The sequence below is a fragment of the Argentina silus genome (genome assembly GCF_951799395.1).
Source record: "Argentina silus genome assembly, chromosome: 20".
NCBI lineage: Eukaryota > Metazoa > Chordata > Actinopteri > Argentiniformes > Argentinidae > Argentina > Argentina silus.
This window is the reverse complement of record NC_139674.1, coordinates 10,214,351-10,240,515: the sequence shown is the minus strand read 5'-3', so window position 1 is coordinate 10,240,515 and position 26,165 is coordinate 10,214,351. Positions and strand designations below refer to the sequence as shown.

At 44.7% G+C, this 26,165-nt stretch overlaps 1 protein-coding gene across 1 annotated transcript in view; it reads right to left on the bottom strand.

Moving 5' to 3' along the window:
• iqsec3a (IQ motif and Sec7 domain ArfGEF 3a) overlaps positions 1-26,165 on the bottom strand; it is a gene marked incomplete at both ends in the record, with an annotated part of 82,340 nt that overhangs the window by 36,740 nt on the left and 19,435 nt on the right. The window contains one exon of the mRNA XM_083692560.1: positions 6,815-7,346. Coding sequence (XP_083548686.1) covers positions 6,815-7,346 — 532 coding nt within the window. The remainder of the gene's footprint in view (positions 1-6,814; positions 7,347-26,165) is intronic.

Below are 26,165 nucleotides of genomic sequence, written 5' to 3'. Positions count from 1 at the left end.
CAAGACCATCTGAGTACCTCTACCCTTTTGGTGAAATACTCTAACTAATAAATGTGTTCAAAACAAAATGACGCTGACATTACTCCAAATGACCATGGGTGACCATGACCATGGGTGACCATTGACGCTGAGAGGACTGGATGGATATGGACATGAGTGTGAACACATATGCCCCAAATGTGAAGGTTGTGAGATGGACATCTGAACATTTACGGCAAGCAAACAAAAAACGCCACGCCAACGTCAAGGTCATAGAGAACGCGGGGCCTACAACACCCATAATCCTTCTGGTATACAGCAGGATCAGTCTGAGAGAGGAGAGCGAGGGTGTTCTGTCATTACAGAGGCTTTCACATTTTCAATATTCTCCCTCTCCAGCTCTGTGAAGCACGGAAGATAAATATCAGAGCTGGGAGGAAAAGAGGGATGCGGGGGGGGGGGGGGGGGGGGAATGAATGAGTTAGACACAAAGAGTGAGTGAGCAGAGAATGAGACTGACAAAATGGAAGGAATGACAGAGAGAGAAAATGAAGGAGCCTGTATGCACTTATGGGAGATATTATGAACATAATGGTGGTATTACATATTCTTTCATCAATCATTTGATTATGACATTTGGTAGACAATCAATATCAAATGCAGGCAGGTAATGCTGAGAGGCAAATAGGCAAAAGAAAGTCACAAATGTTGATATCTGATCACTGATATCTGACTCATATTTGTGTGGACAAACCATTAATTTCCTTCAATAAACAGATACATAATCTGTGAGACCTCAACTTTTCTCTAAATGTTCTGAAAATCAGCCAGCCATTAATCCTGCCTGTGAAATATTACCCTAATGCTGTAAAAAAAACAGAAAAAAAAAACAGATAGAGACAGAGCAATGGGGAAATGAAACTTTTCCCACTCACTCCTCCATAATAAGAGTTTGAGCATCTTAGAAATAATCCGACAGAGTCCATGTCATGTTTTGTTCTGCCTGCTCCGGCAGTCACATTTTTCATGAGTTTATTCGCTTTTTGGGCTGTGGTCATCCTTAGCCTCTAGATTAATCAGATATGACTTTAATCCTGAGATGATTTTTTTACACTTTCTGTCGCAACAAGAGACGAGAATTCTGTGCTATTCTCTTTATCGCCACTAGGTTTCCTGACATACAGTATTAATGGCTTCTCAGTTGAGGATTTGGCAGGGGATATGTTTTAGAATGATGTGGACACAAGGATTAAGTCAGTTCACGTAAAAAAAAAATCCCCCCTGTGAATCAAAGGCAATTGGGTGAATGGTTTTAGAGGGATACCGGTGCCACGAGGGAACAAAATGTGACTTTCATCCGCTAATCTCCATTTGCAGTCCTTGCAAAGTCACCTAGCTCCCTTGCCTCCTGTGGACAGCACAGATAGGCCATAATGCCCACAAGGCTTTGCAATTTGCGATAAGTGGGTGGCTGCAGCGTGATGCAATCTCCCCCATTGTCATTTGGAGAACTCCATCACTTACAAAGCTCTTTAGAAAACCGAAATGACACTGAGAAATCCACCTTATCTTCTCCATTTACATTTCACGGCAGAGCCACTGTGAGAAAAAGGAGGAGATGTACTGAGAATATTAAGGTCGTTCTGAATAGGCTCTGGCACTTTGAGCAATACAGTACAGTCTACTCTCAGAGACGTCTCACATTCAGAACATCGCTTTCTCTTCCTGCAGATCGACCGGACTCTGCCTTGAATAAACATGACTTTTTTCTGGAATGTTCTGAGACGACTCTGAGTACACAGACGCTATGACAAGGTCAGCTTCATCATTTCTGACTGCTCCCTGAGACAGACCTCGGGAGACTCAAAAGACAGAGTTGCGGCAATAACCGTGACCCATCCCTCAGAAAGGTGTCTCTCATCAAAACAAATTACCAAAAGAGTGCCTCTGCAGAGGTGGCCTTGGATCCGAGGGAGGGGACTCAGCACAGGGGTGGCATTTGATTAAAAGAGGTAGTCTGCCTTGTTTGTTTTGCCGTCTCTGTGAGTCGGTAGGAGACAGTGAATAAAGCATTTAGGTCACGTCACAGGTTTTATCTAAGCGTGTATCTCTCTGATACACTCTGCCATTCCATTAGAGACTCTGCCAGCCCGGGTGAGCAAGAGAGAGAGACAGAGAGGGGGAAGGGGGAAGAGACGAGATAGGAAAGGGAGGGACGGAAGGAAGGTGGTAGGAGAGAAAGAGGGAGATTAAGGGGAACAGGGATGGCTGAGGTAGAAAGCAAAGGAAAGGAAAGAGGAATACATTGGAATGAGATGGAGATGGAGAGACAGAGAGAAAGAAAGAGAGAGAGAGAGAGAGATAGAGGTGGAGAGGGACCAATGTAACAAGTGTGGTCCTACTGTGAATCCGCCCATTAGCCGGCTGTCAGTTTTGCTTCTGATCACTTCACTAAGCGCCGACGGAGAGAGAGATCATTCCGGAGATGCCGTGGCCTGAGGGAACAGTGATGACACCGCTCTGTTCAGCCTGGGCCGCCAAATCGGGTTTGACAGGCGGATCAGTGCCAGTCTGACCCGACGTTCCGCAACTCAACGGGAAACAATGAGGAAAAAATATCCTGACCAAACGCTACCAAGCTGCTCTGACGTGAACGGGGATGTGGATTGGGGTACGAAATAATGACTTTAGTGTTAAGTGATCATAACAGCATGAAGGACACAGAGTAACAAGCTAGTGGTTTCCAGAAAATGTATTGAATACTTCCCAAAACACTAATATCCAAGAGTACAGATGTGGTAACATTTCAAGCTAGTATAATGAGATCCCTTTAAAGCAAACCAAGCTGTGTGAAGGTAATTTAGAGTGAAAGGTTATAAGGTTACAGGTTTCCAAAAACTCCTCAAGCAATAACAGAGAGAGATCCACAAAAGTGGAATGAATTCCAATGAGTGAAATGGCAGCTGGTAGTAATGAGATGGCTTGTTAAGCAAAAAGAACATTGTCGGGGTCAAAGGGTGAGAGGCTAGAGATGGTGGAAGTCAGAATGCAAAGGCGGTCCAAATTTAGACACACAACCAGTCTATCTTTATGAGCTTATGGAGGTGATGATGGATTTTGAGTTAAGGTTCAAGACCAGACTGAGTATGAGAGATGGGACTGCCTTTTACCTCTGAAATATTAATACCCTAAGGCTTTTAGAAAGAGCACATTCAGAGAGTCTGTTTGGGGGGAGAAAACATGTTTATGCTGAAAATGAAAATGGTTCCCAATATCAAAGGTCAGACTGTGTATGGAACACAATTTGCTTTTGTAAGTTATTTTGTTGTGACTTGTCAGATTTGCATTACAGAGGAATGTGCTACTGTTGCTATCGCTTTCTCTCTCACTGCATTGAACTCGATGAATATTCCCAAAGGACAACACTGACATTCCCAGTCGAAATGATACCCATTCACTTCAACTAAACAAACATCACAATAGAGGTGGGCAAGAAAAATGAACACACACACACACACACACACACACACACACACACGCACACACACACACACACACAAATACAAACATTAATGTGTTGGTCACTAATATAGTTCACTTCAGCACATCCCTGGAGAATTGTAATAGTTGAAATCAGCTCTCTGTTTTCTTAGATGTTTGCCTTAGTGACGCATGCTTATTGAATGAGTCTTGCTTTCGAATGAGTTAATCAAAGCTCCGGTTGGGAGGTGGCATAGCAAATGGTTAGATCTGCCAGCAGCAAACAAAAAGGGTGAAATGTGAGGTCCTGATTAGCTTTTAAGCTCATGCACATTCAGTCATCTCAGAGAATCTAGAAAATCAGAAACACTTAAATTACAAAAACTGGAGGTGCATTCACTATACTGTACAGCACATGAGAGAGTGCGGTCGATAATGTAAGGTCAAGAAAGTAATTTACTTATTGAGCGTTCGTTTGAACCCTCCAACTTCAATCTTTAACCTTTTGGTGTGAGAGGGAGTTGATCCTACAGTACATTTCACTTCTCAAAGCATGATAGGCCTATAAACAGTGAAAGTTCAGCTGATGCAAAAACTGGCATGATGATAAAAAATGAACTTGACAGGATGGTATCGACCCGTCCCTCAACAAATTTAATCTCAGGACCACAAAACCGTAAGAGAACTGAGTATTGAAGATGGAGAAATGTACAGGATAAGATCTATTTTCACTGCTCTCAGCAACCCGGTGAACATCAACCCGGTGTCATCAAAATTGCTAATCCACAGTTTTTAAGCATCAGCAGTTTAAAGACGCACAAGTAAACATATTGAACTTCCAGACGTGTGTAGTGCCTCAAAAAGTCTGCCTGAAAAGTTTGCGTTGATGTGGATTACTTAGCAAGCATTTACATAATGGCAGTTGGAGATATATTGCTCATAAATATCCCTCCTCTCTGACTGGGGTTTTGAGTGTGATTATGAGAGAACAGAGGCTGCAGATGGCATTTCTCACCCCCGCCTGAGAAACATTACAGAGATAAATGATGTTTGATTCATGGGGGCTCAATCCAGCGCTTTCTCAAGCAGGGATCTGCAGCACTCAACAAAAAGGCAATTATGGCTAAAGACAAAATGGATGGAGTTGGACAAATGGGTCTCAGAGAGAAGCCATTAGAAAGGGAGCTTTCATCAACAAGTTGATCAACTCGAGGCACTTGGACAAACACTGACTAGACCCAAGCTATTTACTTTCAATGACCTCTCTACCAGTGAAACAATAAACATGTGTATCCTCTATAAATGTAAACATGCATTTGTGCATAATATTTTTTTGTTCTGTCTAAAGAGTGAAAACTAGGAAATGTCTCTTGATGTCCAAGGTAGTGATTTGGCTTGTCCTTGAGGGAGGTATTCAAATTGCCATGCAAATGCTCAAATCAGAATACACAACCACTTTACACCATAAGTGGCATTTTCAACTTACTATGTAATTATATCAAATTCCTCAAACCCTACTGCTAGAAAACATGGAGAGATACTGTGACATTCCAACAGTCCAATCGATGTATGTTAGCATTTATTATGGGCTTTTGCAGTGATCAAGGCATGGTCCTTCCGATCACTCTGACATTGATCTTTGGATCCATCAGGCCCTTACACTTCCAGCCATAGGCGGTGGAGTGAAACCTCATCATGGTGCATGTCTCTCAGGACAGAAGATCAATCTCACAGATAGGACCTGTACAGCTATTGCTGACAGAGAGAAAGTGTGTTTGTGTGTGTGCGTGTGTGTGTGTATGTGTGTGTGTGTATGTGTGTGTGAGAGAGAGAAAGAGTTAGAGAGAGAGACAGAGAGAGAAGGGGGGGTGGGGAAAGAATCCTCAGAAGAGAGATTAAAAGAGCAGGGGAGAGGGAGGCCTAATTTTAAATCGCCAGTAGGGGTGAGAGAGGGGGACAAAACAGGGGTGAAAGGGAGGTAGAAAAATAAGTTTAATAAAGGGTGAGAGTAGAGGAGGACATTGAGTTTAGGATTCTACTTTAGCATGAATAATTAAGGGAGATGAGGATGTCAAACCCGGGGCGAGACAATCTTACGCCCTTGAGAGATGCATGGGCGCTGACCGCGTTGGTTTCATCTGAGTCTGAGACTTGTGATTTGGGTGTGCGTTGCGATGGGAAAGTTGCCTTACCTTGTTGTAGATCATTGGATGGTAATGGAAGGTGAACAATCATGGCGCCTCAAATGCAGATGATTGTCTGATGAATCCAAAGTCCCTGATGAAGGCACGATGAGAACACACACGCACACACACGCACACACACGCACGCACACACACGCACACACACGCACACACACACACACACACACACACACACACACACGTGTCGTGTGCACGCACATACATGCACACAGACAACAGACACACAGACACACACACACGCAGACACACACACACACAAGATGAATGAGCTTTGTGAGACACAGAACAAACATGGGTATGAAGCATCATGTGAATGATCCCTGGCTGCCTGCATGTTGAGCTTCTACAGTTCAGTGTCTCTGAACCTTTGATCATGAGATGAATACAACAAGGGGGAACAGACCAGGAGAGAAAACATATCATAAAAGTTAGGTCACGGCAAGCAATAAATCACCACTGGGATTTCGCTTTCCCTTCTGTAACCATGACGATACATCGTATCACATTGTATGTGTGCATACATTGGTGTGAGTGAGTGAGAGAGTGAGAGAGTGAGTGAATCGGGGATGCGACTAGATTGCATTTTACCATAGAAAATCCCCAGACACAGTGTGACGCACGTGTTCTATTCAACGAGTTACGACCTGCAGCAGAATGCTGTATGTACACCATCAAAACATACTGTATCACACAGTCTCAAGTGAAAGGCCATCGTCAGCCAAACCTGTCCAACGATAAGAACCCCATGTCAAATGAAGGTGATAATGAAGATGGCAATGACGATGATTCATGGTAATGAAAAAGACAGCCTCAACTCAAACCGAAACACCCTCAGATAAACAACAAGCAGACAGATCTAACCAAAGTCACCTGTCAAGTCAACAGATTTAACGGCAGACTCAAAAGTCAACCAAAAAGGCAGAGGAGGAACCCCCAAACAGTAAAACCCAGCCATAACACACAATCCAAGACGCACCAAAAAAACAACATCCTTGACCCCCAAAACAAACAGCCTCAACCTCAGACAAAGAAGCTAGACGGACAACCACAGAGACCACAAGACATAACAGTACAACCCCATCCGAGTAGCAAATCCCCCCCCCCCCCCCCACAACCCCTCTCCCCCCTCCTCCCCACCCCACACACCCTACCTGCTTGTTTTTGAGGTCGAGCGAGAGCTCGTAGTCTGAGGTGGCGGAGTGCGAGCAGGCCCCGTTGCGCTGCACCCTCATGGGGGAGGCTGTGTGGTGCAGGCTGGCTCTCCTCCCCGCTCCCCCCCGGGCCCCGCCTCCCTCCTCTTCCTCCACCTCCTCCTCCACCTCCACCGCTGCTGTTGCTGCTGCTGCTGCCACCTCCCTCTCATGCCGCTTCTCCTCCACCACCACCTCTTCCTGCTTTCTCTCCTCCACCTCCTCCACCTCCTGCTTGTCTCCTCCCTCCCCCTCCTTCTGCTCCCCTCCGCTAGGCGTGGTGGCAGCGGGAGCATCCTGGGCTTCTTCACTGGTGCCCTCGGGCTGGGGCTCGGGCTGGGGCTCGGGCTGGGGCTCGGACTGGGGCTCAGGCTGAGGCTGGGGCTGAGGCTGGGTCTGAGGGTCAGGCTGCGGCTGAGGTTCAGGCTGGGGCTGGAGCTCCCCCTCTCCCTCCCCCTCCTCCCCCAAGGGTGAGTCTGGAGGAAGGTCGTCGCTGCAGAAAGGAGGAGAAAACGCAGAGTGAGGGCTGCATCCTGTTGACCTTTGACCTCTTCTCCAGGCTGGCTGGGTGACGGGGGGTTCGTGACCTCTCTGTGTCTCACTCTGGTGCTACAAGATGTGTGGAGGGGTCAGAAGCATGTCTGTCTGTCTGTCTGTCTGTCTGTATGTATGTCTGCAGGTGCTCCATTGACAGACAGCACAAGCACAGCACAGCAGACATTTAGCACAGTTCATTTCAGATTCAGTTTCAATGGCGGACACACACTGCAGCAAAAACCACACAGGGGAGTGACAGTGAAAAGACAAACGGAACAACTTTGGGGCAGCCAACGGTGACACACAGACATGGGACACAGTCATGCATTGCAACTCAGGTACAGCCCTCGATAACTGTGTGTGTGTGTGAGTGTGTGTGTGTGTGTGTGTGTGTGTGTGTGTGTGTGTGTGTGTGTGTGTGTGTGACCTGTCTTGGGTATTGCAGGCACAGGACTGCCTATAATGGAAGACAAGACACTTTGATGTTGGGACAGTGGTAGTGTTTCACAGAGCAACTGACATCTTCGGGACTGAACTGTCAGCAGGGCAGACGGCGTCTTTGTATTAGTGTCACAGTGATATTAGCATGGGAACGTATCCCTCTGCTGTTCTCTCTCTCTCTTACCCTTTCTTCTCTCTAACACTGCCTTGTCTCTCAGCCTCGGCCCGTCTCTTTCTCTGATCCTCTCTCTTGTTCTCCCAGCTAACACACACACACATCTCCTGTATAGCCCACCTTTCTCTCTCTCTCTCTCTCTCTCTCTCTTTCTCTTTCTCCCTCTCTCTCTCTCTGTCTGATTGACCCACTGATAGGGCTATAGTGGATCCCTGAGCCCCCTGTGTTTCTCACAAACACACAGCTCTGAAGCTGACAGACATATCACCACCGACCGCTAGCACTTCAGGGCTCCCTCAAGACCCATGTGTCAGTGTGAGGCACAACAAGTCTCTTGCTGCCTGTCCAAAAGAGCCAATGAACAGAAAATCGTATAAAAACCAAAAAGGAATCCATGATAAGCATGAAAGAAAAAATCCGGTGTCATGTTTATGTTTTATGAACGAATGAATGGGACACTTTTGGGCTTTGATGAAATTACTCAAAGATAATATTGTCAGAGGCTCCCATTGCTGAGGCAAAGTAAGGTTAACTAAAAGGAAAAAATAGGTATGCTATCTATTGCGACAGCCTCCACAGGTTTCTAGGTCCGTGAGTCCCTCCTCTCTGGAATTCTATAACGCAGTAAATCAACGTTCAGAATGCATTATGATTGACGCATGACATAGCCAGCCCCCTCTTTCCCCCCCGGGCTTCAAAGCGGATTGTGTCAATGAACTTCTCTTGAGTGTCTGTGTCTGTTCTTTTTGTTTGAAGTTGACTGGAGCTGAACCTGAGTGTTTATTTTCTGACAGTCTATTGTGATCCATTTGCAGCTTATTCTTCACACCGTCGCAGTCAGCTCTTTGGAGGATTGAGATGGTTTCGTCTCTTTGAGCGTGAAGGCATGTGTTGATGAATGCGTTCACTAATGTGTGTGTGTGCGTGCATGTGGGTGGGTGTGTGGGTGTGTGTGTGCGTGCATGCGTGTGTGGAAAAATACCTTCATGTCACTACAATATTGTATGCGATGCTATATATATATATATATATATATATATATATATATATATATATATATATATATATATATATATAGTCGGATATGTTTGAAAAGATGCAGCAAATTGGCCGTAAATGTTCTTTGAATTTAGGCCAGCTTTGCAGTGGTTGTATTTCCTCTTCTTTGACAGTAGCTGTGACCGTAGCTGGGGGAAATTAGTGAGATTAAGATCGTCTCTGTCCCCAGTTGGATGAGGCGATAAGAGTCAAGTCAGTGAGCACAAAATCAGAACATTCCTGCTAGCATATGCAGCGTGCTGCAAAAGAGGGATGGAGATATCCCCCCCCCCCCCCCCGAGGGAAGGCAGGGCTTCACGGCGAATACACACTCCAGTCTAAAGAGCCTTGTACTGCAGAGCCGCATTATCAAAGCAACATCAAAAAATCGACTTAATTCCCCAAACATCCGAGATGAAACACAAAAGCAATGTTTCATTAGAATGGTGTATCGTGTGTCTGTGTGTGTGTGTGTGTGTGCGCGCGCAAGTGTGCGTGTGTGTTTTTTTCACTGTTCCAATGTTTGTAGGCCTGTTCATTGTCTTAAAAAATATATATATGTCATACACCCGACATGTGCGTTCCTTCCTTTTCCATTTCACTCAGCAGCTCTTGGGGTCCTTTTCCAACAGCTCTTGGGGTAGGAGAGAGTGCGTGTATCTTCGTGAGGATATGGCTGGGGCTGGGACATCTAAAATGCCCTTTTTATGAATTATTAATCGCAAAATAAAGCCTAGCGCCTAAGCACTCAGTAGGTGTGCTTGCTGGGGCTTCTGAGCAGAAAATAGACCTGCCAGAGACGGGGAGTTCTTCTTTCAGGGCAGAGTTTCTCTGCATCTCTGTTCTTCTTTTGTGTTTTGAATATACACATAAACCCTGTTCTTTGTTGTTTGCCCTTCACAAGAGTAAGAAAACTGTCACAACGGTGAGTGTGATGTCATGTCCTCTCTTCAAGGACACGGGATGATAGAGGACGGACATAGGGATTACCATACTGTTTGGGGTGAAACTAAACAGATAGACAAGAGCATCCAGAAATGTACAGTATTACGCTGGTGCCATGCATGACGAACAGAGGAGTACACACAAAGACAGTGAAGACGAGGTGTGTGTGTGTGTGTGTGTGTGTGTGTGTGTGTGTGTGTGCATGCGTGTCTGTGTGTATTCTACTCATTGCCATCGCTCACACACTTCCTCTTCACTTCCACTGTGCCTTCTCATCTTCTCTCCCTCTTCGTCTTGCCTCTCCCTCTCTCCCTCCCTCCTTCCATATGCGTCATGCTCTCTGCTCTCTCTCTCTCTCTCTCTCTCTCTCTCTCTTTCTTTCTGTGTGGCGTGAGCTAAGGAGATTGAGCGGTTCCAGGTGTCAGAGTGTCTGAAGGAGCAAAGACAGACCTTGGCTGCTGGCTGACACTCCCTCTCCCTCTCCCTCTCTCTCTCTTTCTTTCTCTTTTTCTCTATTTCTCTCTATCGTTAGGTCAGTTTCAGAGACAGACGGGTGCAGTGGCCTTCATACATTAGAATGTAATTACAGTGCCGGGGTACGGCTTGCAGTCGGCTCTCCCCTCGACCGTGACCGCTAACGCCTGCGTGAGTCTGCGTGAGGCGGCCTAAGTCGACCGAAGTCCAATTTCTTGCCTTGTCAGTCTGCGTCAGCACACCATTGGCGTGTTAATGTGAGGGTTTGGGGTGTGTTCTGTTTCTAACCGCAATGGTGTTGCAGTATTTTCTTTCATAGTAACATCAAAGCATACCCCGGGTTTTGTGTTTCTACAAAACTGTCCTACTCCTCCCTTCAAAACTGACTCCACAGTGCTCCGCTGAGACTGTGTTAAAGAGAAGCATCAGCTGAAAGTGTTCACTGCACTGTGGTTGCAGACGTTTTCATATGCACGGCACATACAACTACAGTATGTGTTAACGTCACGTATGTCCTTGCCACATTGTAGCAGTGTGGGGATGCGTTGTGTGTATATCTGTGTGTGTGTCAAACTGTGTATGTGTGTATCACTGTGTGTGTGCGGGTGCCCCGCCCCCAGTTTCCGCTGCCCACGCATTGTCACACACCAGCACCCCTGCCGAGGGAGAGAATAATCTCTTTAATGATCCCCTTTTCCACCCACAGTGTGTGAAACATTAACCATGCTTGTGCTCCTGGCGTCTCCAGCCTTGAAAAAAAACTAGAAAAAATGATTAGTATTAATAGATGTAACATCAAAATGCATATTGTTTTGAGAGCATTTGAGAGGGGAGTCCCCAACAGTCTAGGATCTCTCTTTGAAACCAAAGTTCCTTGCGACTTGCGGCCATCTTGAACCGATGCTAAAGAGCCCCTTGTGTCATATGTGTGGCGGTTGTGCAACGTTCTCCTTCCACGCCCCTGTGACTGCTCAACAGGGGGTGTACAAGTTTGATCACAACACCCTTCTCTATTGCCTGAGTAAGAGAGTGTTCTTCTGAACCTGAAAGTCCTCCCCCTGACACCTGCTGCCAGATCACTTTGATTTTCTGCCCACCTCGCCACAAAGTATGACACAGTTTTTGCAGTGTCATCTCAGTCTCACAGAGTGGTGCAGAGGCACGACAACAGTGATTAAATATCTGGGCTTGTGACCAGAGGGTTCAACAGAAGGGCATATCCCAAGTGGTCCTTCGCCAGCGAGATGCTGAAAAAGGACACCTTAGTCGAAAACCTACCTCAGCAGTGATATATAAATGGCTAATGAGGACCCCCCAAAAAAGCTGCTCTGGGACAAGAAATTCTTGCCTGAGCAAGGTGTGATGTTATGTCCGCTTTAGTTTGCTTTGCTTCCATACACCACTTCAGCAGCTAGATTTTGGACAATTTTAGGGAATATATTCAACCCTAACCCCTTCACTCTATAACTGCCCCAAGCCAAACTCTCTCCACCCTCTCTTGATCTTTTCAGAGCAGAGCAGAGCACCATCCCCCTCATCCTCCCTCCTCCTCTTCGCTTCTCCTCCCCTTCTCATTTCCCCTTCACCGCTTCCTCCCCTTTGTCTTGAGCTCATGAGATGAGAATGTACCAGTTCATCGGGCAGAAGACAAGGACAAGGACCAGTTAGCTGGAGAGTTTGCATGAATAAGCATAATTCTCTTCCCGTTTGGTGTGGAGGGGAGGGTAATGTATAGAGTACATTTACAGAATACATCTAAAATATATTTAAAATTTGTCTGAACGCCTGGGAGAAGAACAGGCCTGACTCAGTACCAGGCTGGCTGTAGGGAATGTAAATTGAGGGGCAGAGGGAAGTGGAGAGGTCGTCTAGAGTTTGTAAACAGTGCAACAGCGGGACATCCCTCCTACAGTACTCTCTCTATGAGTGTGTGTGTGTGTGTGTGTGTGTGTGTGTGTGTGTGTGTGTGTGTCATTCCTGTAAAAAGAAATGCAGCAGTTGCACGTCGCCTAATCGAAACTTTCTATCAGTGTTCAACATCTTCTTTGGTTAAAGAGATTTTAACAGGATGAATTTAGAGAGCAACAGCTTTGCAAAGACATTTATGGTAGTAGTATTGTATGGTAGCGCACTTACAGTTCACGGTAAGAGGTGAGTCAGATTGTGCACTGTCATCGTAACAGTCTCCATCGTTATCAAAGCACTTCATAGTTTCTTAGGTCTTTATCTCGAGGACGGTACATTAAAATCTGTAATGTCACTTCAGATTAGAAAAAAAATCATCAAAAAATCATCAGAAAGATCCCCAACTATCAAACAACTACATTTTGCTCTTTAATCGCAAGGTCAAGGGCAGCTGTTTTTTTTTCTGATTGATCATTAAAAAGTACAGAACACGACTCTGTTTCTTCTCTCCGCTAATCCATGCTCTGACCCCCATTAACCTCTCTGGTTAGGGCAAATCACACATCAACATTCTGAGGGAGACTGCACTGAATCAGTAATACTGCCAGCACCACCCCTGTTTAACATTAAATAGACTGTTCCAGAAAGTTGTTTTAACTGGAGGGCATTCTCATTTCTGGTCAAACCAAGTCAGCACAGATGGGTTGAAAGATCACCTGGGCTAATAGTGGGCAGCTGTGGGCTCCAGGTGTGGGTTAAATGGGGTTGTGCCCAGAGAGTCTGGATGGATGACAAAGAGAAATGGGGGACAAACGAATGGCTCTGGGCCGATGGGTATCAAGCCCCTCAGAATAGGAAACAGTGTGCAAGAGGTGAGTCTGCAAGAGGTGTCCCGACTCAGTGAGTAGTCGCTTTTATGGGAATGTGTAAAAGTAGGACCAAATGTGAGTCACTCTTCGGCACTTATGAGCTGTTTCCTACTCTAAGAGGCTTTATAACTACCAGCCCTGGTGTCTAGAGATGGGATATGAGAGTGTGGATGAAAGATGTGATGCATTGAGAAGGGAAAAGAGAGAGAGAGAGAGAGAGAGAGAGAGAGAGAGAGAGAGAGAGTAAGAAGGGGTAAGCACTAGGGAGAGCCAGTGACAAAAAGCCCAATCCAAACAGCTGTCACACTCACGCCATCTGAACTAGATCAGCATGCGCGTTAGTCAGAGATGCATGACATCAGAGGTTCAAACACACACACACACACACACACACACACACACACACACACACACACACACACACACACACACACACAGTAGAAGACAATGGCAGACAGACACCGAATTATCACATGCTGTACACACACAATTCCAAAGTATACAAAGACACGATGATACACAAGAAATGACACACTCACGCTGTATTCAAACAGACACACTAATGAAACACAGAAAACATTAAAACACACAAGCACAGCACAAATTACATATGTGCCTACAGTACAGGACAGTACATACAACAGTACATTCATCTAATATGTCCAGAAGGCGAACATATGCAGCCAAACCTTCTTGAGTTCCATATCATACCAAACTACGCAGCAAACCCAATGACCAACCCACAACGCTAGACCACCTCCACCCCCAGGACGAGTGCAGCCCCAGCCCAGGTGGGGTGCATCGAGGCTGAGCTAGAGGTCACTCTGACGGCTGGGTGTCTGGTGGTTCTCCGCCTGATGGATCCAGCTCATTACTGGCATGTCGTATCCTCACCAGTGATTAGAATCCCAGGCCAAGTGTTAATTTACCCCGCAGCGCTGAACAATTATCCAAGCAGATAAATCCAGAGAGAGACAACCTATGCTGATTACAGTACAGACAGCTATTTAGTCATTAACCCCTTATCCTTTATCAATTTGGTGTTCACACACCTCTGTCCAGGCAGATTATGTCAGTGAGACTGAGGTAACACTTAATAATAACTTTAATTTATAAGCCTTTTATAAATCATTTGTAAATAATGAACTCACTGTTAACAAATTATTATTATAACAGTTGTAACATTACTAAATGTGTTACCTGTATTTATGTGTTTCTCATTTGTAAATACATTCATGAATCATTTATTAATCATTTGTAGATTTGTTTGCAGTAACTAATCTAAAACTATATGGCATTTAGCATTTATTGAACAATTTCAGTGAACTTTATGCCTAAACAATTTCAGTGAAATTTGGAAATTGTATTTTGTACCATACAATAAAAAAAATCATCATCAAAGACATGAAACTAGAATACTACTCTACAGCTAGGTTAGCCAGTTAGCTAGCAACATTAGGCATTCAATGCAAGGTGAACGAGCTGTAATCCTCAATCACAAACTTGTGTACTTGATGTCAGTCTCACTACAGTTAAACCACATCTTTAAATTGTGTGACTGTCCCTTTGAGGCTGTACTAGCTATCTAGCTAGTCAACACGGCTGTATTGTCAAGAAAGATTTCAACAGTGCGCGTGCAAAGCCATGTATTTATTTTTTATTTGGGGGGGTTTTGTTCATGTCAAAATAAAAGTCAGAAGGTTAACAGCCTGTTAAGATTTACGTCACGTTTGTAGCCATACACCATCTACCCACAACTCTGTTTATGTTCTGAGCTCTGTAAAGCCAGCAGAATGTAGCAGCAGCTGACAGTCCAACTGTACAATATATAAATTTTTTAACGTTTTATTTGAAATTGTATGTTTTGTAAGATTCGCCAAACTGATCCTATTCATGGCGAAAGGCTATTGACAACAGTAGTGTTGGCTAGCTAGCTGGTAGCTAGTACAGCTGTCAAGGAACCTTCACACAAACGTTTTTAAAGCTATGGTTTAACTGTACTATGACATACATTGTTATTTTGGGGACTGTACCTAGCTACTTAGTTTGCCTAGCATTGAAACCCTTATATTTCTAGATAACTGGCTAGTGGTGGAACTGTGTTATGAAAGGGTTGGCAAGCTAGCTATGCTAGATAGCTGTAGACAGTTAGTTTCTAATAATTTATGTGTTTGATGATGGTTTTTGACTGTATGGTAGCTAACAAAATGTTTGTTTTTGCCATGTCAATTGTAATTGAAATTGTTCAAAGAATACAAATCGATTGTCATTTCCTTTGTGATTATGTGGGTGTATTTGGTAATTTGAATGTTTCACTGTATGCTATTTGATATCTTTGATAACTGATGGTCTTACAAGAGTCTACACATGGCTTACAAACCTTTATAAATGTGTATAAAGGGTGAATAGTTGCAACTTTAGATTAGGGACTGCAAAGCACTCTACAAATGAATAATAAATGATAGAGGAATACATTTACATATAATTTATAAAATGTGTGGAACACTTAGGAAAATATGTCACAATATGTGTATTGTGTACTAAGGTGCCTTATAAACGTTTATATCATAATGTACGTTAATAATAAGTTATTATTTATTAATGGTTTATAAAGGGCTAATAAATTAAAGTTATTATAAAGTGTTACCGAGATGGATACAGTAGTTTACAGAAAAGGGGCTGTAAAATGATGTCTGCATAATAACTAAGCGGCTAGACAATTATGTTTTATGGTTTGAAGTGGCGAGGGGTGACAGGGGTTGGCGTGTGCACATCTACCCTGATATCCATCTGAACGACCTTGGCGCCCACAAGAACGACTCAAGCGTACAGCAGGCCTATGTCTCCCAGCTACACAAAGGGCATTTCACAACGCACCGTCTCTCCTTCAAACAAAAACGTCAACATGACTCAACAATCACCAATGCTCCCTATACAAGATGAAGAGTCTTCTATTCTACCCATTCTCCATTCAGCCAAGGTCAAAGTTGTATAGTTTAGTGGTAGCGTCTCCTCTAGTCTCTACAATACCAGCCCCAGGCAGCCATTCGAGACCAGATGGAGACTTAGACAGACTAACAATCCATTTTATCTCACTGCTCCAAGCACGTTATATAACCTCCAGAGACCCAAATGCACATTCTCACCATGTCGAAATGAGTTAGGACATGGAACGGAAGCAAATATAGCAGCGGCATGTTTAAATCATAAGATTCAGTAAGACGGTGAGTCATTTCATATTTCGAAACGCAATGTATGTCTTATTCTTATTATTTTCTCCTCAGGATATGAAGTTGTTGCATATATACCATATGAAGACATGTGACGTGATGTAAAATACATCTGTAACTAATAATTAAATAGAAAAACAAATTAGTCCAATTGGAGCAATGACTATACTCAATCAATATACAAATCAATATCGCCTACTGTCAGAGGCCAATAACCCTCTTGGGAAAAGACTGAATCTTTTGAATCACAATGAGTGGGTCATTTCATTATGCTGGGAATAGGGGAGAAAATAAATAAATGGATTGATTTAATCTCAGTCTTAGGCAGGGAGGTTTAATGAAGGTTATTGGGGAATGACTGTATAGATGATAGCCCACATGATATGTGGATGCTGATTAACTACGAGTGATAATTGTGATTGTGCTGGTCTCTCCCGTGTAGAATTTCACCTTCACAGGACTGCCTTTGTCCCATTTGTCCAGTCTGATCAATCAAAGAATGATTGATTGGCTATGGAGAAGCTTATCAATGTGAAGCTTGTTTGGTGAGACTACAAGACCTCTTAAGAGGGGAGAGAGAGATAGAAAAAGTAAAATGTTAACAGTCAAATACGTAAGCCTATGCATATTGTACAGGTTCTACTAAGCATTTACTATTGATCATTTTGATCAATGTCATTCTGATAAATGAGTCCTGAAACTGAAGCCTCCGCCTTCGCTTGCAGTAAAAATCTCCTTCTTCTACAAAGAGACAATGATCTATAATGCTGGTTGAGATGAGGCGACAAAATACAAGATGGCAGATGCCGTCCCTCACCTTCCTTTAAAAATAGATTTGCTTTTATTTGAAGTGTTGGAATGGGCCTTATATCACACACACACACACTGCCAATGAAACATCCTTTTCAGTGAGAATGGAGAGGGTTGCATTAAAACAGATTTTGAGGTTGTAAAGTATTCACGATGGATTTCAAATCCAATCTCTTCTGAAGGCTTTGCCGTGGGACTTGGGTAAAGAAAGCAAAGGACAGAGATGCTTGTGCCCGCACACACACACACACACGGAAAGCTGGGATTGGCAGATATTAAAGATGTATGTATGACATACAGCAAAGATCCTGACCACAACACAAAGAGAGGGCCCTAGGGAGACCACAGAGAGCAACATAAGTCACAAACCCCTGACTGTACATCCTGACTGAGGAGGGAACACTGTGCTGGTGTATTACGTGGTAGTTTTACCATGTCCTGTGGTGTGATAAAAACATAATAACAAAGGGGGAAAAAATACATGGTACATGATGTGCAGAGTAACGGTTATTTAACACCATAAGAGTTCCCCAAGAGGCACACAAAGAACAAAAACAGCAGCGCTGTAAACAGAACAGTGCTTTCAAATTGGGTGCACTTTTCTTGACTATTATTGTGCCTGCCTTTTCACAGTGTCAGCATACCTCCTATGCTTATTCACATCTTGTTAAACAAAAGCATCGCAGTGCTATTTTTACACCTACAGAGACCTCAACACGGGTGCATGACAATAAGATAGAGAGAGAGAGATAGAGAGAGAGAGAGAGAGAGAGAGAGAGAGAGAGAGTGTGTGTTCAGTGTGTGTGTTCAGTGTGTGTGTTCTGAGAGGATTCAACTGAGCTTGGTTGTATTGGGACAGGAACAAACAATGGCGCAGTCCCACCTGATTTCACAGGCTAATCGACCATTATGTGGCACATTAAATTACATCCGACAACCTAGACAGTTCCCAGCAAAGGGACTGAGTGAGTTCACACACGCACAGAGGGGGCATCTATCACTGGCTGGGGACGATTTCACGCTCTAAGTTGGTCTTTCTGTGCGAATAACTTTGTGTTACTACTAAAGTGCTTTGGATTGAATGTTGTTGGAAGAGATGAAGGGGGGTTGGGTGGGGACAGTATCTGTGAAATGTCTAGTGATTTGCTCTGTGTAGCATCAGAGAGCTGGCCACACAAACACAGTCAGGCGTATGCACACACACACACACACACACACATACACACACACATCCTGTGCGGTTCCAAAAACAGCAGGTGACTTAGTGACGTGAGGGGTCACAGAGCTTAACAGACACACGTGCACACGCACATGCACACACACACACACACACACACACACACACACACACACACTCAGGCCATAGGCTGGCAGGACATAAAACAGAATCCAATCAGCTCTGCCTCTGAGAGAGAGACTGCCATCACACACAAATCACACAGTCATGGAGAGAGTGAGTGAGTGTGTGTGTGAGAGAGAGAGAGAGAGAGAGAGAGAGACGGAGAAGGAGGGAAAGAGAGAAAAGTGTGGCATAGGTGTGGACGGAGAGCAAAGGATGGAAAGGGGGACTCAAGAAATACTGAAAGCAAGAATAAAAGAAGATATAAGAGAAAGTGAACGTGGGTAAAAGAGGAGGAGAGTGATGGAGAACAAGGGAGAGAGTCCAGAATATTCCGTACTGTATGCGCCAAAGTATTGTTGATAAAGCGTTGTGTTGTCTGCCATTCAACAGTGTGAATTCCTCATTCATGCAGTGTACCACGTATACAAAAGGCTTAGGAACACAACACTCGATTTCACATATAGGACAGAAAGTGCTCTTTGACCTCAAGGTCAAAACACATGCTCCTGCCATATTCCTTTAGATAGATAGATAGAAACTTTATTTATCCCAGGGGGAAATTCAGTTTCCCCCTGGGATAAATATTTTCATATCTATTCACTATTGTGCTTTATAGTCCCTTTATTAACCTGTACCCAATAAACACTGTCGGAAAAAAGAGGAATTATTGTTGGAATTAACAGAGGATCTTATTGTATATAGAAATATGCATCTCTCTTTCTCTATCTCTGTTTCCCTCACTCTCTCGAGACAGAAGAGTGCACATTTGCGTGCGTCTTCTCGACTGGAAACAACAGTTTGTTACAAGGACATATTTGACTGTTTTGTAGGGCAGTTTGCAGTTGCCACGAAAAGAAGAAGAAACATTGTTTTTCGACGCTTGGATTGTTTAACTCTGTTTCGTTCCAGAGCATTTCTTCTCTTATCACCACATATACTCTCTCCCACACACACACACACACACACACACACACACACACACACACACACACACACACACACACACACACACACACACACACACACACACACACACACACACCATGCTTGCCTCCCCTCCCTGAACCCTCCCTCAACCGACGCTCGAACTCAATCTCTCTTCATCGGTGAAATTGCTTTCACAGGGGAAAGCAAACTTTCTGTCGTTTGTTTTTCGAGGTGGCAAGAATAAGTTAGCCCCAAAGTTCTGGCAAAGGTAGAGGGTTTTCTTTAAAATAACTCAACACTTGATGGTCGTAAGATGCTATCCCCAACTGGAGATGATAAGAGGGGAAATTCAATTACGTTTAGGTGGGATGTGAAAGGTCCCTCTTCCGAAGCGAGACCCTTTTCATAGCATCGTGGACTACACAGTTAATCTTGACTCTTTTATTTATCTTTTTGTTGGGGGGACAAATGTGGATGGTGTGGGGGTTACACACTATTTATTGGTGTCAAGACAACCAAAGAGGACAGATGGGGTCAACCCTTAGCCATGGAAAGCTCTTACAGTGTGTGGCCTATTACCACGTGAGCAACATTCAGAGATTACAGCGTGGGTCTTTTTGAGCGTGGTCTACCACACACAAAACCACTCAGTGTAGGTCTAATCGAGCGACGAAATAAACAACCGAACAGAATGGATGAGTTCAGTGCCAGATCGCTGTACCCTTCATTCAAGGGAAATGCACCAAAGTCAAAAGTCACTAAAACAGCACACTTGCTTTGATTATCGACTCCCCAAACGAATGACCCTGACATGAGAAGGTCTGGAAAAAAGCATTTTCTTCGGGCGAAAGCAACATCATAAATCTTTAACGACCTTCCCTGACCAATACAGCTGCCGACCTTGCCTTACCATTGTCAGCAGATGTGTTCTTTTTTTCAGTGTTTGTATTTGTGTAGCTACCAGTAGGCTATCGTGAAGCAGACAATGACTCTCCTTCAAACACACCAAAACAGTGGATGAAACGTCTGTGTAAGTCGTGAGGCACTTGTCAGAGCTTTAGTAGGAGAGTGACAAGGCATGACACGCCTGTTTTACGCTAGAAATTACTTACAGGCAAACACAGCGTGTGTCACAGCAGAAGTGACATGAGGTAAACAAGGGGGGGGGAATGGCTGCTGTTCACTGAGGCAAGTCTTCTATTCACCGCGTTACGGTGAATTGATGTGAATTTGCGTGACTATCCAGGAAATAATTCCCCCCAAGTATGTCTGCCCCTCAAGTTGCTGTACTTGTACTATCATTCATAATACGCTACAACACCACGCAATCATAAACAAAGCACTGTTAAGCTATGAATTTAACCTCAATCAGGATGCTGTCATATCCCACCTTCTGTTCCTTCCATAAATAGCACCATGTGACCTCCCACAATAAAAACGACTGGAAAAGAGAGGAAGGTGAAAAAACAAATGGCTTTAATCTTTTCCTTTCTGTCAAACGCCCACACGTGGTTACATCTGCATATGTCTGTCTCTCTCTTTCTTCCTCTCGCTCTCTCTCTCTCTATTTCATACACACAATTTCTCTCACCCACTGTCTCTGTCCCTTTCTCTCTCTCCCTTCATCTTTCTCTCCCTCCATCCTCCCCTCTGTCTCTCTCTTCCTTCATCCCTCTCCTGTCTCTCTCTTCCTCCATCCCTCTCTCTAACCATCCCCCTCTCTTTGCTTCCCTTCACCCTTTCCTCATTATGGCCAGGCAGGGCGACAGAGGAGTCGGTGCGGGAGCCCTGTCAGCGTTTCAGAGGTCCTCTCTTCTCCCCCTTCTCTCTCCTGCTGTGACCTGATCGAATCTGATCCCAAGTCAATCAGGGAGGGGCTTGGTTGGGCGATTGTCACGACAGGTACAGTGTGATGTATGATGCATGTGGAGCGGAGAGAGAGATGCTGACACTGTCACTGTCACTGTCACTGTCACTCTCACGCCATCCAGGACACTTAAGGTCCCTCACAGGGAACGTTCTGTACCTCTTCACAATGTACCTGAGAAGTGCGTGACTGGGGTAGGGGATGTGATGGCTGAATGTGACTGCTTTTAGTCTCTCTCTCACTCTTAGATTTTCTTCTTCTCTTTAGCTCTCTCCTTTACAACCTCTGTCTCTCATTATAACGCACGCGCGCGCACGCACACACACACACACACACACGCACATACACACACACACCAGGCACCAGTAGGAGTCAGCTTTTGTGACCCTATCTCTCTGGGAAGGGCGAAGCGGCTGGGTTTTAATTATCGCCCCAATCTGAACCCACACCAGGGGTTTAGAATGAGACAGATGAAGCCCTGCCCTTTGTAGCTGTCCATTGACCTGGTGGGAAGGGGGAGGGCAGGCACCAGATGCTCATTTTACTTACGATCTCAATGGAGCAGGCTGGCATGGCCTGGCATAAGCAGGTGTTGCAGGTGGGTGGTGGGTGGGCAGGGGCAGGGGCTGCACAGCGTAACACATCCTTGAATGTACTACTGCCAGGGCAAATCTGGGGTCAGTAACCTGACCCCATAGACCCCACAAAGGACAGGACAATGCCCTTCACTAATATGTGGGCAAACAGCTGTCTCTTACAATGGCAGGATTATTGTCTAAATACTGTGCCCCCTGTTGGACAAAGCATGTTTTCCTTGATGAATGAAGGGGAGAGAGAGAGAGAGAGAGAGAGGAGGGGGGGATTATGTGTGTGAGAGAGAGAGATACATACAGTGAGACAGAGAGGGAGGCGTCGTATAGTTATGCCAATGAGTGACACTTGGATATTCAAATGAAAGCAAGTGGGACTGCATCCCAAAAAACGCTGCGTTCATCATGACCTTCAGCCAATCAAAAAGATCCATGGCCACAGGGTGAGAGAGAGAGAGAAAGTAGGCCATAATCTGAGTAGGCTTCAACATGGTAATGATTTCTACTACGTTATGTTCAGCGTGCGTCACACGTTCTATCAGGGGAACCAATTTACACTGACAAATGAAAAACATTAGCGAAAATGTTACACTTCTCGCTGCCATTCGGCCGCTTGGAATGGTTATTAGAGAGTAATATGCTGCATCCCGGTAAATTGACGAGCTACCTCAGGGGAACAGCGAGGCAGTGGTTTGTAATGCCAATTTCCTTAGCGGGGCAAGGGGAACGGTCTGTCCTTGAAACACAAACTCCGGGAAAGAGTTTGATTGTCCACAGGAACACGTCTTCAAGAGCCTTGCGATGAAGTATGTCTAGCATGCCAAGCTCAAGTTATTCAGTTGGTTTCTATGATTTCACATACATAATTATGCACTTCAATCAATTGATTCATTTTGCATAAAGACAAATATCCCATAGTTCTTTGTGTTGCATCATCAGCTTCCCATAATCAGAATGTGAGCCTAACCTCCAGTGAAATATCATGTCTGTAAATTCCTATCCTCTTTGAGAAAACAAGAATAATTACAAGTCATTGACTCTCAAAGCTCTTTTAGATCCTTACGCTAGATGAAAAGGATTTATGGAGATGAACGTTTTTTTTGATTCACTCAGCTGAGCCACGACAGCCGATGCCAGGGCTGCTGATGCTTCTTCCTCTACTGTACTTCCGTCCCCTGCCTGAGAAGCTCTTCAACACACACACATACACAAGCACATACATACACACACGCCAGATCATGTTGGCAAACTCATCAAATTGATGGGCTTTTATCAAATCCTCTCCATTATAACTCCCCACTTGCTCGTTTGTTCGCTTCGAGATAAGGCAGGAGAATGATGGTAGGGTTGACGATGTGCTCACTACTGTCGACGGACTATTCTTCAAAAGAGACAGCAGGAGAGCGTGAGACTCTGAGCTGATGTTCCACAACGCAGGGCGAGTGCTACTGTGGGGGTTAGCAGTGAGAGAATGAGATGGATGGAGTCGTTATCAAATAGAGAAGAGTGGGTGATCACGTTGGAGTGTATCTGCTGACAGGACATGGGAAGGTAAGGTATTTAATCTCCTACACCAAGTGTGTGTGCCAAGCGCAATGTATGGTGCTGTAAGTCTATCTCTCACAATGCAACTGAACCCTTGCTCTCGCCTTTGGAGAATGGCACTTAGGGGCACAAATGAATGAGGTACTGTGTAACATAATGGTAGTAACTAGCAAGCCAGCGTGGCAGTTTCGGTTCTCATTAAAAGGGCCCAATTGAGAAGAATATTTAGAAGGCCAACAGATCAGCAGGTGAATGATGACGTTCTATGTTACATTTTATTCAAATCTTTAAACTGAATTCATGAAGCTTTCTGCTGAAATGGTAAATAATGAGGCGAGAGCTGATTGGCTGAACCTAGAAATACAAACAAAAACCATTCTGGTTGGTTGCAGGGGCGGGTGATTAGAGTGTGAGCCAATAGAAACAGGGCAATAAGCAAGGTCGTTTGAACAGTAAGCAGATATGAAGGGTAAATGAAGCAGATGTCTTCATGACCTTCTGGTAGCTCAGCCATTTCTACAGTGACACACACACAAACAGGCTCGCAAACACACACACACAGAGACACGCACACTTCTGAGGACACAAACATATGCAGAAACAGACACAAAAAGACAGAGACAGACAAAGAGATAAACAGACAGACGGATGGATGGATGGACAGATAGACAGATAGATACACAGAGAGATAGACAGACAGACACAGACACACAGACACACACACAGACACACACACACACAGTTCCTTTAAAAAGTCCCTGAAAAAAAAACCTGTCTCTGCTCGTCTTCCTGCTGTGCCCTCTGTTCCCATGACAACAGCACGGCAAGCCAGCAAGGTCACTTTACCCAGCTGAGGCAGTGCAGAAAGTCATACCAAGGCAACAGCACGCAATAGAGAGAGAGAGAGAGAGATAGAGGGAGAAATAGGAGAGCGAAGGTGACAGACAATTTGGGGGATTGATTAAAGAGAGGCCACATGTGAAATACATTTCCAGGTGTGCGCGCGCGCGCGTGTGTGTGTGTGTGTGTGTGTGTGTGTGTGTGTGTGTGTGTGCTGTGTGTGTGTGTGTGTGTGTGTGCGTGCGTTCGTGCGTGTGCATGTGCATGTGTTTATATGATCATACTCATAGGGGGTCTGTCAGAGTGAGGACAAAAGCAGAAAGATGATCTCACTCTTTCAGCACAGATCCAGAGAGTGTGAGGAAAAACCACATGGTGCCCACACATCACCAAGACAGGCCAATGACAAACGAGTCTTCACAACTTCCCAACATGCCCCTGAATGTCCTCTAGCAAAAACCATAAACCATAGTCCAACTTCCCCCTAGTGGCCCAATGCATCATGGTCTCTAGAGTCTGCAACCCTCCCACAGTGTGCAAACCGATCAGTCATCGAACTACACGCTATGGCAAAGCGTTTCAGCAGCTTCCTCGTTTCTCCCCGGTCACCTTTGCTTTCAACAAACAGCATGACTCAATAATTAACGTGTTCATTAATTCCATCCATTAACAATGTGAGACAGGCACCTATGCAGGGCGAGACCCGCACAGGTGCCAGACACTGATTAATGTGCCACTGAATTCCAATGAATATCCCTATCGAACTTGAGAACTCAAAGCTAATATGCACAGAGTGAGGCTCATTATAGTGTTTTGTTAAAGGTGGTGTAACGACACATACACATTTAGATGGAGACTGGTCTAGAGGAGTACAGTAGATGGTAAAGATGCCCCCAGTGCTGTGCCTTAATCCTGCTGAACGCCCACTCATGTCAGGGAAATCATATGCTTCACAAAAGTGATTTCTCCATCTCTCCTGCTCGTTCTCTGCTCAGCTATGGAACGCTGAGAGGGAGAGCAAGTGGCATGCGCACATGGCTTTGATTAGATTAGGAGTTCAAGAGTTCAGGACCGGCTAGTTGCAGAGAGAGTGTGTCTGAGCGGCTACAGATCATGACGAAGCATCTGTCAGGGATGAAGAGAGAGAGGGAGAGAGAAATGGATCGATATGAGAGAAAGACAGAGGGGGCTGGAGAGAGAGAGAGAGAGAGAGAGAAGAATCAAATGTGTGTGATAAAGATGGTGGGCGGATGGATGGATGGATGGATGGATCAGGGATCAGTTCCAGTGTTTAGTGTAGCTAAAGAGCGCTTGTGATGTGTGACTGGGTTCTGCTGGGTTCTGCTGTTGTAGCGTTATCTTGGATCACGGGGAGTCGACTTTGAACCGCCCAGAGAACACAAGCCACCCCCAATCGACATGAAACCCTGAACCTCAAGACCTCCGCACCCATCTGCAGAACAACACACACCAGTAAAGAACGGTTTGAAAAAGGGAGAGAGAGAACGATGGAAAGACCGGGTGGGAGAGAGAATGGCAAAGAAAGGAAGAAAGAGAGCACAAGAGAGAGAAACTGAGAGGAGAGAGATAGAAAGATAGGGTGGAAGAGAGAGTTGCAGAAGACAAAGAGAGAGAGAACAAAAGAGAGAAAGAGTGTGGTAGGAGAGAAATAGCAAGAGGGGGAATGAAAGCATAATACCAGAATAATTGGAAAGTAAGCAAAATAAAGATGTTAAAAGAGATATCCAACTGTGATGTCATCAAACCAGGGAATACT